Source organism: Salvelinus fontinalis, chromosome 38, assembly GCF_029448725.1.
Source record: "Salvelinus fontinalis isolate EN_2023a chromosome 38, ASM2944872v1, whole genome shotgun sequence".
Taxonomy (NCBI): domain Eukaryota; kingdom Metazoa; phylum Chordata; class Actinopteri; order Salmoniformes; family Salmonidae; genus Salvelinus; species Salvelinus fontinalis.
In genome coordinates this window covers 7,344,860-7,364,859 of record NC_074702.1, presented here as the reverse complement: position 1 = coordinate 7,364,859, position 20,000 = coordinate 7,344,860, and the positions used below count along the sequence as shown (strand labels likewise).

The 20,000-nt window shown below is 41.6% G+C and overlaps 1 protein-coding gene across 2 annotated transcripts in view; it reads right to left on the bottom strand.

Moving 5' to 3' along the window:
- The window catches only part of LOC129837622 (disintegrin and metalloproteinase domain-containing protein 22-like), a 143,289-nt gene that overhangs the window by 94,983 nt on the left and 28,306 nt on the right, over window positions 1-20,000 (bottom strand). For both annotated transcript variants that reach the window (XM_055903930.1, XM_055903931.1), the window contains exon 4: window positions 2,959-3,025. In XM_055903930.1, the coding sequence (XP_055759905.1) occupies window positions 2,959-3,025 (67 nt within the window). The remainder of the gene's footprint in view (window positions 1-2,958; window positions 3,026-20,000) is intronic.

Sequence of the window (20,000 nt, the reverse complement as noted above, 5' to 3'; positions counted from 1 at the left end):
CAGAATACCTGACCACTGTGACTGACCCAAACTTAAGGAAAGCTTTGACTATGTACAGACTCAGTGAGCATAGCCTTGCTATTGAGAAAGGCCGCCGTAGGCAGACATGGCTCTCAAGAGAAGACAGGCTATGTGCACACTGCCCACAAAATGAGGTGGAAACTGAGCTGCACTTCCTAACCTCCTGCCCAATGTATGACCATATTAGAGAGACATATTTCCCTCAGATTACACAGATCCACAAAGAATTTGAAAACAAATCCAATTTTGATAAACTCCCATATCTACTGGGAGAAATTCCACAGTGTGCCATCACAGCAGCAAGATTTGTGACCTGTTGCCACAAGAAAAGGGCAACCAGTGAAGAACAAACACCATTGTAAATACAACCCATATTTATGCTTATTTATTTTAACTTGTGTGCTTTAACCATTTGTACATTGTTACAACACTGTATATATATAATATAACATTTGTAATGTCTTTATTGTTTTGAAACTTCTGTATGTGTAATGTTTACTGTTAATTTGTATTGTTTATTTCACTTTTGTATAATATCTACCTCACTTGCTTTGGCAATGTTAACACATGTTTCCCATGCCAATAAAGCCCCTTGAATTGAATTGAGATTATCTTATGCTGAGTCTGGTCTTTACCATAATGTACATCCTGCCTTGCCTTCACAAACCCTGTCATGCTGCAATATAATATTAACAGCTGAAGTAGAATTGGGACTCAATTGAATGTACCTGTCCCAGTGTCCATCAGGCTCTAAACCAGTGCTCGGGAAGCTGCAGGGCTGTTGTAATCACCCACTTTTTTTTTTTTTTTTTTTTTAACATTGTAGTCATTTAGCAGACATTCTTATCCAGAGCGACTTACAGTTAGTGCATCTATCTTCAGATATCTAGGTGGAACAACCACACATCTCAGTCATAGTAAGTACATTTGTCCTGAAAGTAGCTATCAGCAAAGTCAGAGATAGTAAGGGGGTGGTCAAGTGCAAGTGTTGGTTCAGGAACGGTCTCAATCTACATGGTGTTGATGTTACATGACAGGTCTAATCTACATGGTGTTGATGTTACATGACAGATCTAATCTACATGGTGTCGATGTTACATGACAGGTCTAATCTACATGGTGTTGATGTTACATGACAGATCTAATCTACATGGTGTCGATGTTACATGACAGGTCTAATCTACATGGTGTTGATGTTACATGACAGGTCTAATCTACATGGTGTTGATGTTACATGACAGGTCTAATCTACATGGTGGTGATGTTACATGACAGATCTAATCTACATGGTGTAGATGTTACATGACAGGTCTAATCTACATGGTGGTGATGTTACATGACAGATCTAATCTACATGGTGTTGATGTTACATGACAGGTCTAATCTACATGGTGTCGATGTTACATGACAGATCTAATCTACATGGTGTAGATGTTACATGACAGGTCTAATCTACATGGTGTCGATGTTACATGACAGATCTAATCTACATGGTGTCGATGTTACATGACAGGTCTAATCTACATGGTGTCGATGTTACATGACAGGTCTAATCTACATGGTGTCGATGTTACATGACAGGTCTAATCTACATGGTGTCGATGTTATATGACAGGTCTAATCTACATGGTGTCGATGTTACATGACAGGTCTAAACTATATGGTGTCGATATTATATGACAGATCTAATCTACATGGTGTTGATGTTACATGACAGATCTAATCTACATGGTGTTGATGTTACATGACAGGTCTAATCTACATGGTGTTGATGTTACATGACAGGTCTAATCTACATGGTGTCGATGTTACATGACAGATCTAATCTACATGGTGTTGATGTTACATGACAGGTCTAATCTACATGGTGGTGATGTTACATGGCAGGTCTAATCTACATGGTGTCGATGTTACATGACAGGTCTAATCTACATGGTGTCGATGTTACATGACAGGTCTAATCTACATGGTGTCGATGTTACATGACAGGTCTAATCTACATGGTGGTGATGTTACATGACAGGTCTAATCTACATGGTGTCGATGTTACATGACAGGTCTAATCTACATGGTGGTGATGTTACATGACAGGTCTAATCTACATGGTGGTGATGTTACATGACAGATCTAATCTACATGGTGTTGATGTTACATGACAGATCTAATCTACATGGTGTTGATGTTACATGACAGGTCTAATCTACATGGTGTCGATGTTACATGACAGATCTAATCTACATGGTGTCGATGTTACATGACAGGTCTAATCTACATGGTGGTGATGTTACACGACAGATCTAATCTACATGGTGGTGATGTTACATGACAGGTCTAATCTACATGGTGTCGATGTTACATGACAGGTCTAATCTACATGGTGTTGATGTTACATGACAGGTCTAATCTACATGGTGTTGATGTTACATGACAGGTCTAATCTACATGGTGTTGATGTTACATGACAGGTCTAATCTACATGGTATTACACGTCTGACAGAACAAATCTGTTCTTGGTTTCTTACCATCAGAAAGAATGTTATTCTACCTTGCTGCTTCTCAGCTGTTTATAAACATTATTACATAGTTGTCCACTGTAAAGACTGTTGATGTATAATAAAGTATCCCCTAGTAACAACAGGAAGAGATAATAATCCGTAAAGTGTGGATTATTATTCCCCTAATAACCTAATAATCTTTTAAACTGTTTAACTATAATCTGGCCATGGCACAGAGAGGTGGATGTCCAGATTACAGTACGGTCAGCGAGCTACGAGGATGTTGCCAATCCCAGATGAAGAGTTTTAAGGATCAACCATTGGTAGTTAATGACACAACACCGTAGTGCACCCTATCAGCAGGTTCTCATCAAACCATCTAATTCCTGAAACAACATTCTAATTCAGAGAAAAGATTTCCATACGGGGCTCAGGTTCTTACTTTGAAGATGACAGCCTTTCCACTTTCTGAAATATGCCTCTCCACGTACTTTGAAGACAGAAGATCACTGGGGAGAAGAGGAAACAGAGGAGGAGAAAAGTTAGACAATTACAAATATGAATTCAGAGTTCTGTGTCGGTTAAAGGGATGGAAGAGTGTTAATGAAATGACAGTATTCTCTGGTTATCTCTAGGATTGTCTCTAAGTGTCAGAGCATCCATACCACCAATTATCAGCTGCTACTGATAGAGGACTACTTCCAGCGTGCACACACACGCGCGCGCGATCACACAAACACACAATTGAAAAAATTCTAAACATTCAAGGTCATGTCGTGGATGTGTTTGTACTTGAGAAAGAGAGAGAATGAGAGAGAATGAGCAGAAAAGTGAGCCGACAAAAGAAAGGGACAGGGTGAAAGAGAATCAGAAAAAAAGAGAAACAGGCAGAGAGAGAAACAGAAAGAGAGAGAGAGACTAATACACAAGGGCCAGTCAGTCTATGAATGCTTTCTCAGCAAAACTGAGCCTAAGATTCCCCATTGAGTTACAAACTGCAGCCCCAATCTGGGACAGAGATATATGAGCTGTACACACAGCGCTGCAGTGGATAGCTGCCATCTTACCGGCTCCTGACCAATTATTTTATTTTGTGCTTTTTTAAGCTGATCTTAACTTATTTTAGTTCATCATTTTTGTATATAATATTTCCACCATCATTTCCTATAACTGAAAAGAGGTTCTGGACATCAGAACAGTGATCACTAACCTCCATGTAGATGAAGATTTCTACTTGAACGGGTTGGCAGCTGTGGATGTACTGCTCATTTCAGACCAGGCCCTAATTCCCGGGACACGGAAGAGGAACGGCTCAAGAGGGACAAATGAGTGGGCTCCGTGACGTAGCCGATGTATGTAAGAACTTTAAACAGGTCAACATTCACAAGGCCGCGGGGCCAGACGGATTACCAGGACACGTACTCAGAGCATGCACTGACCAGTACTGGTGCCCAGTGTATATAGCCAAGTTTTCATTACTCAGTACTGGTACCACGTGTATATAGCCAAGTTATCATGACTCAGTACTGGTACCCAGTGTATATAGCCAAGTTATCATGACTCAGTACTGGTACCCAGTGTATATAGCCAAGTTATCATGACTCAGTACTGGTACCCAGTGTATATAGCCAAGTTATCATGACTCAGTACTGGTACCCAGTGTATATAGCCAAGTTATCATGACTCAGTACTGGTACCAAGTGTATACACCCAAGTTATCATGAATCAGTACTGGTACCAAGTGTATATAGCCAAGTTATCATGACTCAGTACTGGTACTCCGTGTATATAGCCAAGTTATCATGACTCAGTACTGGTACCAAGTGTATATAGCCAAGTTATCATGACTCAGTACTGGTACCACGTGTATATAGCCAAGTTATCATGACTCAGTACTGGTACCCAGTGTATATAGCCAAGTTATCATGACTCAGTACTGGTACCCAGTGTATATAGCCAAGTTATCATGACTCAGTACTGGTACCCAGTGTATATAGCCAAGTTATCATGACTCAGTACTGGTACTCCGTGTATATAGCCAAGTTATCATGACTCAGTACTGGTACTCCGTGTATATAGCCAAGTCATCATGACTCAGTACTGGTACCCAGTGTATATAGCCAAGTTATCATGACTCAGTACTGGTACCCAGTGTATATAGCCAAGTTATCATGACTCAGTACTGGTACCACGTGTATATAGCCAAGTTATCATGACTCAGTACTGGTACCCAGTGTATATAGCCAAGTTATCATGACTCAGTACTGGTACCAAGTGTATATAGCCAAGTTATCATGACTCAGTACTGGTACCCCGTGTATATAGCCAAGTTATCATGACTCAGTACTGGTACCAAGTGTATACACCCAAGTTATCATGACTCGGTACTGGTACCAAGTGTATACACCCAAGTTATCGTGACTCTGTACTGGTACCACGTGTATATAGCCAAGTTATCATGACTCTGTACTGGTACCACGTGTATATAGCCAAGTTATCGTGACTCTGTACTGGTACCACGTGTATATAGCCAAGTTATCATGACTCAGTACTGGTACCAAGTGTATATAGCCAAGTTATCATGACTCAGTACTGGTACCAAGTGTATATAGCCAAGTTATCATGACTCAGTACTGGTACCAAGTGTATATAGCCAAGTTATCATGACTCAGTACTGGTACCCAGTGTATATAGCCAAGTTATCATGACTCTGTACTGGTACCACGTGTATATAGCCAAGTTATCGTTAGTCATTGTGTATTTATTCTTTGTGTTATTATTATTCTATTATTCTCTCTGTATTGTTGGGAAGGACCCCTAAGTCCGCATTTCACTGTTAGTCTACACTTGTTGTTAATGAAGAATGTGACTAATAAAATTGGATTTGATTTGACATCCAAACACTAGACAACAGGAAGGACAACCCAGACATAACACACACACAGTAACACACTGCCCTCTACCTACGCTGGTAAGTTCTTTATTGGTGTCAGTTGAGTTGTTAGGTGTTTGGTGCAACCATTAATGCTGCATCAGGGTGTTTTATGCTCTGCTGAGCTACTGTATCTATGGGAACGCCTGGCTCTACCCCAATATCAGACTCTGTACTTCCCTGGATGTGTATTAGTTGGAGCATCGGGAGTGACACTAAAATCTATAATAAACACCAGCGCGCTGCACCTCAACAGACTCACTCCCAACATTGGCCCAGTGAGCAATCAATCACCTCCAACCGCCTGTCAGCACCCAATCAACAGCCAGTGCTGTGGAGGCGGGGATAGTTTTTCCACTGACTAAGAGATGGAGTTTTTCAAAGTTTATCTCGGGGGTATACAGAGACCAAGTAGAGGATTTTGTGTATTAAGAATCTGAAAGTGTGTGTCTGTATGTGTATGCCCATGCGTATCTGTGTGTGTGTGAGTGTGAGATAGCGACACCAGTCACATGACCAAGCAGACGCCAAACAGCTGGTCAGCCACACACACACACTCTCTCTTTCACACACACACACGTACTGGCATTAAACATCAACAAACAAGGAATAGGGGGAGAGTGAGGGAGAAATGGAGAGAAAGAGGAATGGAGAGAGAGAGGAATGAAGAGAAAGAGGAATGGAGAGAGAGAGGAATGGAGAGAGAGAAGAATGGAGAGAGAGAAGAATGGAGAGAGAGAGGAATGGAGAGAGAGAGGAATGGAGAGAAAGAGGAATGGAGAGAAAGAGGAATGGAGAGAGAGAGGAATGGAGAGAGAGAGGAATGGAGAGAGAGAGGAATGGAGAGAGAGAGGAATGGAGAGAGAGAGGAATGGAGAGAGAGAGGAATGGAGAGAGAGAGGAATGGAGAGAGAGAGGAATGGAGAGAGAGAGGAATGGAGAGAGAGAGGAATGGAGAGAGAGAGGAATGGAGAGAAAGAGGAATGGAGAGAAAGAGGAATGGAGAGAGAGAAGAATGGAGAGAGAGAGGAATGAGAGAGAGAGGAATGGAGAGAGAGAAGAATGGAGAGAGAGAAGAATGGAGAGAGACGGGAATGGAGAGAGAGAGGAAAGGAGAGAGAGAAGAATGGAGAGAGAGAAGAATGGAGAGAGATGGGACTGGAGAGAGAGAAGAATGGAGAGAGATGGGACTGGAGAGAGAGAAGAATGGAGAGAGAGAAGAATGGAGAGAGAGAGGAATGGAGAGAGAGAGGAATGGAGAGAAAGAAGAATGGAGAGAGAGAAGAATGGAGAGAGATGGGACTGGAGAGAGAGAAGAATGGAGAGAGAGAAGAATGGAGAGAGAGAAGAACGGAGAGAGAGAAGAATGGAGAGAGACGGGAATGAGAGAGAGAGGAATGGAGAGAGAGAAGAATGGAGAGAGAGAAGAATGGAGAGAGAGAAGAATGGAGAGAGAGAAGAATGGAGAGAGACGGGAATGGAGAGAGAGAGGAAAGGAGAGAGAGAAGAATGGAGAGAGAGAAGAATGGAGAGAGAGGAATGGAGAGAGAGAGGAATGGAGAGAGAGAAGAATGGAGAGAGAGAAGAATGGAGAGAGACGGGAATGGAGAGAGAGAGGAAAGGAGAGAGAGAAGAATGGAGAGAGAGAAGAATGGAGAGAGATGGGACTGGAGAGAGAGAAGAATGGAGAGAGAGAAGAATGGAGAGAGAGAAGAATGGAGAGAGAGAAGAATGGAGAGAGACGGGAATGAGAGAGAGAGGAATGGAGAGAGAGAATAATGGAGAGAGAGAAGAATGGAGAGAGATGGGACTGGAGAGAGAGAAGAATGGAGAGAGATGGGACTGGAGAGAGAGAAGAATGGAGAGAGAGAAGAATGGAGAGAGAGAAGAATGGAGAGAGATGGGAATGGAGAGAGAGAGGAATGGAGAGAAAGAGGAATGGAGAGAAAGTGGAATGGAGAGAGAGGAATGGAGAGAGAGAAGAATGGAGAGATGGGAATGGAGAGAGAAGAATGGAGAGAGAGAGGAATGGAGAGAGAGGAATGGAGAGAGAGAGGAATGGAGAGAGAGAGGAATGGAGAGAAAGAGGAATGGAGAGAAAGTGGAATGGAGAGAGAGAAGAATGGAGAGAGAGAGGAATGGAGAGAGAGAGGAATGGAGAGAAAGTGGAATGGAGAGAGAGGGGAATGGAGAGAGAGAGGAAAGGAGAGAGAGAAGAATGGAGAGAGAGAAGAATGGAGAGAGAGAGGAATGGAGAGAGAGAGGAATGGAGAGAGAGAAGAATGGAGAGAGAGAGGAAAGGAGAGAGAGAAGAATGGAGAGAGAGAAGAATGGAGAGAGATGGGACTGGAGAGAGAAGAATGGAGAGAGAGAAGAATGGAGAGAGAGAAGAATGGAGAGAGAGAAGAATGGAGAGAGACGGGAATGAGAGAGAGAGGAATGGAGAGAGAGAAGAATGGAGAGAGAGAAGAATGGAGAGAGATGGGACTGGAGAGAGAGAAGAATGGAGAGAGATGGGACTGGAGAGAGAGAAGAATGGAGAGAGAGAAGAATGGAGAGAGAGAAGAATGGAGAGAGATGGGAATGGAGAGAGAGAGGAATGGAGAGAAAGAGGAATGGAGAGAAAGTGGAATGGAGAGAGAGGAATGGAGAGAGAGAAGAATGGAGAGATGGGAATGGAGAGAGAAGAATGGAGAGATGGGAATGGAGAGAGAAGAATGGAGAGAGAGAGGAATGGAGAGAGAGGAATGGAGAGAGAGAGGAATGGAGAGAGAGAGGAATGGAGAGAAAGAGGAATGGAGAGAAAGTGGAATGGAGAGAGAGAAGAATGGAGAGAGAGAAGAATGGAGAGAGAGAGGAATGGAGAGAGAGAGGAATGGAGAGAAAGTGGAATGGAGAGAGAGAAGAATGGAGAGAGAGAATGGAGAGAGAGAAGAATGGAGAGAGAGAGGAATGGAGAGAGATGGGAATGGAGAGAGAGGAATGGAGAGAGATGGGAATGGAGAGAGAGAAGAATGGAGAGAGAGAGGAATGGAGAGAGAGGATTGGAGAGAGAGGATTGGAGAGAGAGAAGAATGGAGAGAGATGGGAATGGAGAGAGAGAGGAATGGAGAAAGAGGAATGGAGAGAGAGGAATGGAGAGAGAGAAGAATGGAGAGATGGGAATGGAGAGAGAAGAATGGAGAGAGAGAGGAATGGAGAGAGAGGAATGGAGAGAGAGAGGAATGGAGAGAGAGAGGAATGGAGAGAATCGGAATGGAGAGAAAGTGGAATGGAGAGAGAGAAGAATGGAGAGAGAGAAGAATGGAGAGAGAGAAGAATGGAGAGAGAGAGGAATGGAGAGAGAGAGGAATGGAGAGAGAGAGGAATGGAGAGAGAGAAGAATGGAGAGAGATGGGAATGGAGAGAGAGAGGAATGGAGAGAGATGGGAATGGAGAGAGAGAAGAATGGAGAGAGAGAGGAATGGAGAGAGAGGAATGGAGAGAGAGAAGAATGGAGAGCGATGGGAATGGAGAGAGAGAAGAATGGAGAGAGAGAGGAATGGAGAGAGAGGAATGGAGAGCGATGGGAATGGAGAGAGAGAAGAATGGAGAGAGAGAGGAATGGAGAGAGAGAAGAATGGAGAGAGATGGGAATGGAGAGAGAGGATTGGAGAGAGAGAAGAATGGAGAGAGAGAGGAATGGAGAGAGAGAGGAATGCCATTGAGAAGGGTAGACACAGGAAAACCTGGCTCCCTGTAGAGGAAAGGCTGTGCAACCACTGCACAACAGCAGAACCTGAGACGGAGCTGCATTTCCTGACAAAATGTCAAAAATATAAAACAATTAGAGAGTGTCATTTCCCCAAATTTGAAACTCTTATTCAAGGTTTCAAAGACCTCTCTGATGAGGATAGGCTACCCGTCCTGTTGGGGGAGGACGCAGAGAGCTGTGGGTTGGCAGCGCACTACATTGCTGCCTGCCATAAGTTGAGGGACAGTGTCTGACAGACCAATCAACCTGCACATGTACTCTACTGTATGTTTATTGTTATTGTTGAATGTATGGTTATTTTGACACTTAGTTATTGTTGTTACTGTTGTCCCGTTGAATGGAGAGAGAGAGGAATGGAGAGAGAGAAGAATGGAGAGAGAGGAATGGAGAGAGAGGATTGGAGAGAGAGAAGAATGGAGAGCGATGGGAATGGAGAGAGAGAAGAATGGAGAGAGAGAGGAATGGAGAGAGAGGAGAATGGAGAGAGATGGGAATGGAGAGAGAGAAGAATGGAGAGAGAGAGGAATGGAGAGAGAGAGGAATGGAGAGAGAGAGGAATGGAGAGAGAGAAGAATGGAGAGAGAGAAGAATGGAGAGAGATGGGAATGGAGAGAGAGAGGAATGGAGAAAGAGGAATGGAGAGAGAGGAATGGAGAGAGAGAAGAATGGAGAGATGGGAATGGAGAGAGAAGAATGGAGAGAGAGAGGAATGGAGAGAGAGGAATGGAGAGAGAGAGGAATGGAGAGAGAGAGGAATGGAGAGAAAGAGGAATGGAGAGAAAGTGGAATGGAGAGAGAGAAGAATGGAGAGAGAGAAGAATGGAGAAAGAGAAGAATGGAGAGAGAGAGGAATGGAGAGAGAGAGGAATGGAGAGAGAGAAGAATGGAGAGAGATGGGAATGGAGAGAGAGAGGAATGGAGAGAGATGGGAATGGAGAGAGAGAAGAATGGAGAGAGAGAGGAATGGAGAGAGAGGAATGGAGAGAGAGAAGAATGGAGAGCGATGGGAATGGAGAGAGAGAAGAATGGAGAGAGAGAGGAATGGAGAGAGAGGAGAATGGAGAGAGATGGGAATGGAGAGAGAGAAGAATGGAGAGAGAGAGGAATGGAGAGAGAGAAGAATGGAGAGAGATGGGAATGGAGAGAGAGAAGAATGGAGAGAGAGAAGAATGGAGAGAGAGAAGAGTGGAGAGAGGGGAATGGAGAGAGAGAAGAATGGAGAGAGAGAAGAATGGAGAGAGATGGGAATGGAGAGAGAGAAGAATGGAGAGAGAGAGGAATGGAGAGAGATGGGAATGGAGAGAGAGAAGAATGGAGAGAGAGGAATGGAGAGAGAGAAGAATGGAGAGAGAGAGGAATGGAGAGAGAGAGGAATGGAGAGAGAGAAGAATGGAGAGAGAGAGGAATGGAGAGAGAGGAATGGAGAGAGAGAGGAATGGAGAGAGAGAGGAATGGAGAGAAAGAGGAATGGAGAGAGAGGAATGGAGAGAGAGGAATGGAGAGAGAGGAATGGAGAGAGAGAGGAATGGAGAGAGATGGGAATAGAGAGAGAGAAGAATGGAGAGAGAGAGGAATGGAGAGAGAGGAATGGCGAGAGAGAATAATGGAGAGAGAGGAATGGAGAGAGAGAAGAATGGAGAGAGAGAGGAATGGAGAGAGAGAGAAATGGAGAGAGAGAGGAATGGAGAGAGATGGGAATGGAGAGAGAGAAGAATGGAGAGAGAGAGGAATGGAGAGAGAGAGGAATGGAGAGAGAGAGAGGAATGGAGAGAGATGGGAATGGAGAGAGAGAAGAATGGAGAGAGAGAGAGAGGAATGGAGAGAGAGAAGAATGGAGAGAGAGAGGAATGGAGAGAGAGAGGAATGGAGAGAGAGAAGAATGGAGAGAGAGAGGAATGGGGAGAGAGAAGAATGGAGAGAGAAAGGAATGGAGAGAGAGAAGAATGGAGAGAGAGAGGAATGGGGAGAGAGAAGAATGGAGAGAGAAAGGAATGGAGAGAGAGAGAGGAATGGAGAGAGAGAGAGGAATGGAGAGAGATGGGAAGGGAGAGAAAGTGAGAGACAGAGAGAAGGGGAACTGGGTTTTAGATGACTAACAGACATTCTGTTACAGTAATACAAACAGCAGGGGAGAAGAGATAGAAAGGGGGAGAAAGAGAGAGGAAAGAGGGATAGAAACAGGAAGTGAAAATAGACGGATGGCAGAGATGAGCAGAGAAGAATAAAAAGCATAGGAACAGTGAAATAGAGAGAAAGGTAGAGAGATCAGCCTCCTTATGCACGTCTCACCATCCTTGGGTGTGTCCTCCAACCCCAAACCGTCCGACATTGAGACACACAGTTTACTTCTTTGTTCTGACAGGGTGTGTGTGTTTAAGATTTAGTTTCTGTGGTCTGTATCAGCCCCCATGCTGAGCGGGGGCCTGGAGAGCATACTGAGCCCGCAAGGAGGACACACAGGGCCGTAATGGAGGACGCTGATAACAGATTTCAGCTTTAATTATTTTGAGATTTGAATATTTTATTGGACAGACAAAGACGCAAAGTCAGCTCTTGCTTTTGCCTTTCACCTACCCCCGCACACGCACACACACAAACACACACTAACACAAACAAAAAAACGCACACACATATCATCGAGAAATTACAAGATTGTGTTAATAATACTGTTATTGCATCAAATGGTTGTTGTTTTGTTTGTGCCGGGAGGTACCAGGGTGGAGATGGCTCGGGTATGGATAATGATGAGAGGAACTTTGTTTTGGGGGCCAGACACTGGTTTCTACACAATGAGAACAGTCTTTACAGCAGATACAGTCTGCTGTAAATTATTAGTATCTTTCATAAAAATCCTAACCGTGTGACCCATTCCATACATCTGTTGTTTGTCATGAACATTCAGGAGGATGGACTTTGCTATAAAATCTTGTGTCTCAAATCAGCTTGTTGGGCTCTCAACAAATCACCTACAGGTGGGTCGTCGACCGGCTTCATTATTGCAATAATTAATCGAGAATAGTATCTAGTTATGGTAAGGGGTGAAATAAGTAGCCAGTTATAATTGTAATGGTTTAGCAGATTATAAAAAAGAAGATCAGTCTTTACGTGACTAAAAGAAAAGGAATATAACATATACTGCTTACAGGAAACTCACTCTACATCCTTAGATGAAGTTGTGTGGAAAAAGAAATGGGATGGTGAAATAATTTTCTGTCATGGACAGAGGAAAAAAAATGCAAATGGTCAGGAATGATCCGCAAGGAAGGTGGATCTTTTTGTATATGAAAGTGGACGAAAAATACATTTGGCTCATTAACCTATATGGTCCAAATCAGGATGTTCCATACTTCTTCGAAAACATTCATACCAATTTATTGAACTTACAGGCAACAAATGATTATATCATTATGGTAGGAGACTATAACACAGTGTTAAGTACCTCAATGGACCGTAAAGGTAATCACTCTACTATCATCACCGTGCCCTTAAGAAAATCACAAATATTATGGACACATTAGAAATAGTGGATTTGGAGACTAAAAAACCCAGACCTCGTGAGATATACATGGAGGAGACTTAATCAAGCTAGTCGTCTTGACTACTTTCTTGTCTCTTTCATCAAAGGTTAAGTTTTAATAGGAGACAGAATGCGATCAGATCATCATCTAATTGGCCTTCACATAACTATTATAGATTTTCCACATGGACGGGGATATTGGAAATTCAATCAAAGTTTACTGCAGGACAAAAGAGACGAAATTATTTATAATAATTTTTCCAGTATAAATCTTCTTGTCAATACGGGGGCGTTGTTTTCACTTTGGAAAAAATCGTGCCCCAATGAAACAGCCTCGTACTCTGTTCTAGATCATACAATATGCATATTATTATTACTATTGGATAGAAAACACTCTCAAGTTTCTAAAACTGTTTGAATTATATCTGTGAGTAAAACAGAACTCATTTTGCAGCAAACTTCCACACAGGAAGTGAAAAATCTGAAAACGAGGCTCTGTTTCAGGGCCTGCCTATTCAACTGGCTTTTATTTATCGATATGCATGCACTTCATACGCCTTCCACTAGATGTCAACAGGCAGTGGAAGGTGGAATGGGGTGTCTAGCTTGATCTGAGGCCGAACAAGAGCTTTTGGAGTGACAGGTCCGGTATTTTCTTTGTCTTCGACGGCGCGCGAGGGACCTCGACATTGTCTTCTGAAAAGCGTTCGGTATACACGGCGAATATCTCCGGCTCGGATTTTATTTGATACATATGATAATAACATCATAAAGTAGGTTTTTTCAACCGAGTTTTATCAGTTTATTCAACGTTTATTGGGACTTTTGGAGTTTTCCGTTCTTTGCGCCAAGAGAGGATGAAAATGTTAGCAACCTTGGCTAACATTGTGGCGCAAATTCGACAGAAGAAATGGACATTCTAAAACCAAACAACGATTTATTCTGGAAATAGGACTCCTTGTACAACATTCTGATGGAAGCTCAGCAAAAGTAAGACAACATTTATGATGTTATTTCGTATTTCTGTGTAATATGTTGATGTCTATTCTCCGCCGTGTTGGTGAGCACTGTCTCAAAATAACCCAAGCTGTATGTTGTGGTAAAGTTATTTAAAAAAATCTAACACAGCGGTTGCATTAAGAACCAGTGTATCTTTCATTTGCCATACAACAAGTATTTTTATGTAAAGTTTATGATGAGTTCTTTGGTCAGATTAGGTGAGTGTCCAAAATATCTCCGGAGATTCTAGTGAATCGTTGCTACGGATTCACAATGTATAACCACGATTTGCAGCTCTAAATATGCACATTTTCGAACAAAACATAAATGTATTGTATAACATGATGTTATAAGACTGTCATCTGATGAAGTTAGTGGTTAGTGATTAATTTTATATCTTTTGCTGATTTTTGCGAAAGCTACCTTTGCGGTGAATAAATGTGTTTGTGTGTTTGGCTATTGTGGTAAGCTAATATAATTCTATATTGTGTTTTCACTGTAAAACACTTAAGAATTGGAAATATTGGCTGGATTCACAAGATGTTTATCTTTCATTTGCTGTACACCATGTATTTTTCATAAATGTTTTATGATGAGTATTTATGTATTTCACGTTGCTCTCTGTAATTATTCTGGCTGCTTTGGTGCTATTTTTGATGGTGGCTGCAATGTAAAACTATGATTTATACCTCAAATATGCACATTTTCGAACAAAACATAAATGTATTGTATAACATGTTATAAGACTGTCATCTGATGAAGTTGTTTCTTGGTTAGTGACTAATTTTATCTCTATTTTGTCGGTTTTGTGAAAGCTACCTATGCGGTGGAAACATGGTGAAAATATGCGGTTGTGTGTTTGGCTATTGTGGTTAGCTAATAGAAATACATATTGTGTTTTCGCTGTAAAACATTTTAAAAATCGGAAATGATGGCTGGATTCACAAGATGTTTATCTTTCATTTGCTGTATTGGACTTGTGATTTCATGAAAATTATATTATATGATATCCCTGTCCCGTTAGGCTAGGCTATGCTAGTCAGCTTTTTTGATGAGGAGGATCCCGGATCCGGGAGGGTGATGAAGTAGAGGATAATATAGGTTCAGCAAATCCCCTTATTGTTTGGGATACCTTTAAATGTACCATCAGAGGTCATTCAATTCAATATTCATCAATAACAAAAAAGCTGTTTCTGGCTGAAGAGACAAGACTAACAAGGAAAATCCATTAACTAATAGTACAGGTAGATAGCAAAATACAATACTACAGAGATTCAAAACAAGTTAGAGGAAAAACAAAAAGAACTCGAGGAACGATCTACTGTAATCTATTACAAAAACAAAGCAAAGTGGATGGAATATGGAGAAAAATGCACAAAATTCTTCCTGAATCTCCAATACTTTAAAAGAGGAAGCTAAATATTTTAGGCAGATGTTCTCTTTTCTGTCTCATCCTCTCCCACTGAATGAAGATTACGATAAGAAATTCTTTCCAAATAATATAAAAAATGGAAAATTAACAAATGTACAGAAAGATCACTGCAAAGGCCAAATTACAGAGGAATAACTTTTTGAGGCTATTAATTCCCTTCAGTCTGGAAAACCCCCAGAGCTTGATGGCATACCGGTATAGGTATATCAAGCCTTTTTTGTTATACCTAAAGCTCCATTGTTAGATTGTTTTAACTACTCCTATAGAAATGGCAGTCTGTCAGGTACTCAGCAGGAATGTCTGCTTCCTCTATTATTAAAACAAGACCCAGATGGCAAATATAAAGACCCAGTCTATCTAAAAAAAACTGGAGGCTCCTTACACTTCAATGTTGTGATGCAAAAAGACTAGCGAAATGCATTGCACTCCGAATTAAAAAGGGTTTTACCAGGTATTGTTCATCCTGATCAGACAGGTTTTTTACATGGATGATACATTGGAGATAATATACGACAACTACTAGAAATAATAGAACATCATGAAACATCTAAGAAGCCAGGCCTGGTATTTATAGCAGATTTTGAAAAGGCATTTGATAAAGTAAGACTGGATTTTATTTATAAATGCCTGGATTTTTTCCAATTTCGGTGATTCTCTTATAAAATGGGCAAAAATAATGTATAGCAACCCCAGGTGTAAAATAGTAAATAGCGGCTACTTCTCAGAGAGTATTGAATTGTCAAGAGGAGTTAAACAAGTGTGTCCGCTGTCACCATATCTATTCGTTATGGCCATCGAAATGCTAGCTATTAGATCCAATCAGATCCAATAACAACTTTAGAGGATTAGAAATCCAAGGCTTAAAAACAAAGGTGTCCATGTATGACTCCACCTATGACTCAAGTTTTATGTTAAGTCCGCAAGCTAGATCCCTGCAATGTCTCATTGAAGATCTAGATAACGTTTCTGTACTCTCTGAACTACAACCTAATTATGATAAGTGTACAATATTACGTATTGGATCTTTAAAAAAAAAACTTTTACATTACCCTGCAGTTTACCTATAAAATGGGCTGATGGTGAAGTAGACATAATTGGTATTCATATCACAAAATATATAAATAAACTCTCCACAAAGAATTTCAATAGAAAACTTGAAAAAAAAACAAAAGAAACATAGACAAGAACCTGCAACCATGTCTATTTATGGAAAAAATGCCCTGATTAACTCCTTAGTCATATCTCAGTTTACTCACTTACTTATGGCGCTGCCAACTCCTGATGATTCGTTTTTCAAATCATATGAGCAAAAAATATTTTGCTTTATCTGGGACGCTAAACCAGACAAAATAAAGCACGCCTATCTATATAATGAATATGAATTGGGTGAATTGAGATGATTAAATATAAAAGCACTAAACCTCTCTCTAAAAGCTTCACTTATTCAAAAGTTTTACTTCAACTTCAAAAATGATTTGGCATGGGTCCTGAGATCCTCAAAAGGTTCTACAGCTGCAACATCGAGACCATCCTGACCGGTTGCATCACTGCCTGGTACGGCAACTGCTCGGCCTCCGACCGCAAGGCACTTCAGAGGGTAGTGCGTACGGCCCAGTACATCACTGGGGCAAAGCTGCCTGCCATCCAGGACCTCTACACCAGGCGCTGTCAGAGGAAGGCCCTAAAAATTGTTAAAGACCCCAGCCACCCCAGTCATAGACTGTTCTCTCTACTACCGCATGGCAAGCGTTACCGGAGTGCCAAGTCTAGGACAAAAAGGCTTCTCAACAGTTTTTACCCCCAAGCCATAAGACTTCTGAACAGGTAACCAATGGTTACCCGGACAATTTACATTGTGTGACCCCCCAACCCCTCTTTTACGCTGCTGCTACTCTCTGTTTATCTTATATACATAGTCACTTTAAACATATGTCCATGTACATAGTACCTCAATTGACCCGACCAACCAGTGCTCCCGCACATTGGCTAACTGAACTATCTGCATTATGTCCCACCTCCCGCCAACCCCTCCTTTTATGCTACTGCTACTCTCTGTTCATCATATATGCATAGACACTTTAACCATACCTACATGTACAGTGGGGAGAAGAAGTATTTGATACACTGCCGATTTTGCAGGTTTTCCTACTTACAAAGCATGTAGAGGTCTGTAATTTTTATCATAGGTACACTTCAACTGTGAGAGACGGAATCTAAAACAAAAATCCAGAAAATCACATTGTATGATTTTTAGGTAATTCATTTGCACTGCAAAATCGGCAGTGTATCAAATACTTCTTCTCCCCACTGTACATACTACCTCAATAAGCCTGACTAACCGGTGTCTGTATATAGCCTTGCTACTCTTACTTTTCAAATGTATTTTTACTGTTGTTTTATTTCTTTACTTACCTACACACACACACATAACTTTTTTTCGCACTATTGGTTAGAGCCTGTAAGTAAGCATTTCACTGTTGTATTCGGCGCACGTGACAAATAAACTTTGATTGATTTGATTTGAACCCTAAATGGTTCTCAAGTAGATTACTAAGAAAAGCTCATCCATTGTTTAAAAATTGCCTTTGTTCCAGATTGCCATGTCTCATTTTCAATTAATTAATTGGTGTTGATGGTATCCTCAATGAAATGATAAATTATTCAGACAACAAATTCCACTTGGCTATACTTAAACTCTTTAACATCATCCTTAGCTCTGGCATCTTACCCAATATTTGGAACCAAGGCCTGATCACCCCAATCCACAAACGTGGAGACAAATTTGACCCCAATAACTACCGTGGGATATGCGTCAACAGCAACCTTGGGAAAATCCTCTGCATTACCATTAACAGCAGACTCGTACATTTCCTCAGTGAAAACAATATACTGAGCAAATGTCAAATTGGCTTTTTACCAAATTACCATACGACAGACCACGTATTCACCCTGCACACCCTAATTGACAAACAAACAAACCAAAACAAAGGCAAAGTCTTCTCACGCTTTGTTGATTTCAAAAAAGCCTTTGACTCAATTTGGCATGTGGGTCTGCTATACAAATTGATGGAAAGCGGTGTTGGGGGAAAAACATACGACATAAAATCCATGTACACAAACAAGTGATCAGCTAAAATTGGAAAAAAAACACATTTCTTTCCACAGGTCCGTGGGGTGAGACAGGGATGCAGCTTAAGCCCCACCCTCTTTAACAGATATATCAACTAATTGGCGAGGGCACTAGAACAGTCTGCAGCACCTGGCCTCCCCCTGCTAGAATCTGAAGTCAAATGTCTACAGTTTGCTGATGATCTGGTGCTTCTGTCCCCAACCAAGGAGGGCCTACAGCAGCATCTAGATATTCTGCACAGATTCTGTCAGACCTGGGCCCTGACAGTAAATTTCAGTAAGACAAAAATAATGGTGTTCCAAAAAAGGTCCAGTTGCCAGGACCACAAATACAAATTCCATCTAAACACAGTTGCTCTAGAGTTATAAAACCCATTATGGTTGTGAGGTCTGGGGTCCACTCACCAACCAAGAATTCACAAAATTGGACAAACACCAAATTGAGACTCTGCATGCAGAATTCTGCAAAAATATCCTCTGTGTACAACGTAAAACACCAAATAATATATGCAGAGCAGAACGCTATTTGGTCCAAAACAGAGAATACACAGTGGCAGAATACCTGACCTCTGTGACTGACCCAAACTTAAGGAAAGCTTTGACTTTGTACAGACTTAGTGAACATAGCCTTGCTATTGAGAAAGGCTGCCGTAGGCAGACCTGGCTCTCAAGAGAAGACAGGCTATGTGCACACTGCCAACAAAATGAGGTGGAAACTGAGCTGCACTTCCTAACCTCCTGCCAAATGTATGACCATATTAGAGACACATATTTCCCTCAGATAACACAGATCCACAAAGAATTTGAAGACAAATCCAATTTTGATAAACTCCCATATCTACTGGGTGAAATACCACAGTGTACCATCACAGCAGCGAGATTTGTGACCTGTTGCCACAAGAAAAGGGCAACCAGTGAAGAACAAACACCAATGTAAATACAACCCATATTTATGTTTATTTATTTAACTATTTGCACATCGTTACAACACTGTATATAGACATAACATGACATTTGAAATGTCTTTATTATTTTGTAACTTCTTTGAGTGTAATGTTTACTATTCATTTCGCTTTTGTTTATTATCTACTTCACTTGCTTTGGCAATGTTAACATATGTTGACCATGCCAATAAAGCCGTTAAATTGAATTGAGTGAGAAGCAGCAGCAGACAAGCAGATAGGACCCAGCTAGTATCAGTAGTCTGACTAAACAGCCAAGTGTGGATTTGTAACAGAGACTTTTCACACTACACACACAATGGTCTGTCTCTCTCTCTCTTTCACTCTGTCCCCCCCTTTCAATCTATAAATCTGCCTTACCTCTTTCTCTCTCCCTCTCTCAATCCTCCTCTCTCTCCGCCTTCATCACTGTGGTAACAGATATTAGCCAGCCAGACTCCAGCTGTCATTCAAGCTCAGAGACAATCTAGTAAAGACATGGATGACAGACAGACAGACAGACAGACAGACAGACACCCTACTGCAACACCAGGGAAACCAAACATCAACACAACTTCTGCTCCATTGGAAAATGCGGTTTAGAAAAGCCTTTTGTAAAGTAGGACTTGCAAGGTTTTGTGGTAAACCTTTTTAGAGTAGTGGGGTGGGGGTTAGTATGAGCTATCCAGGGGGTCCGTTGGTCTGTCAGTCACAGAATTCCTCTCATAACCTCCTCATCTGTATGACTTGTTCTGAGTCACGTTGAATTAGAGCACCGGC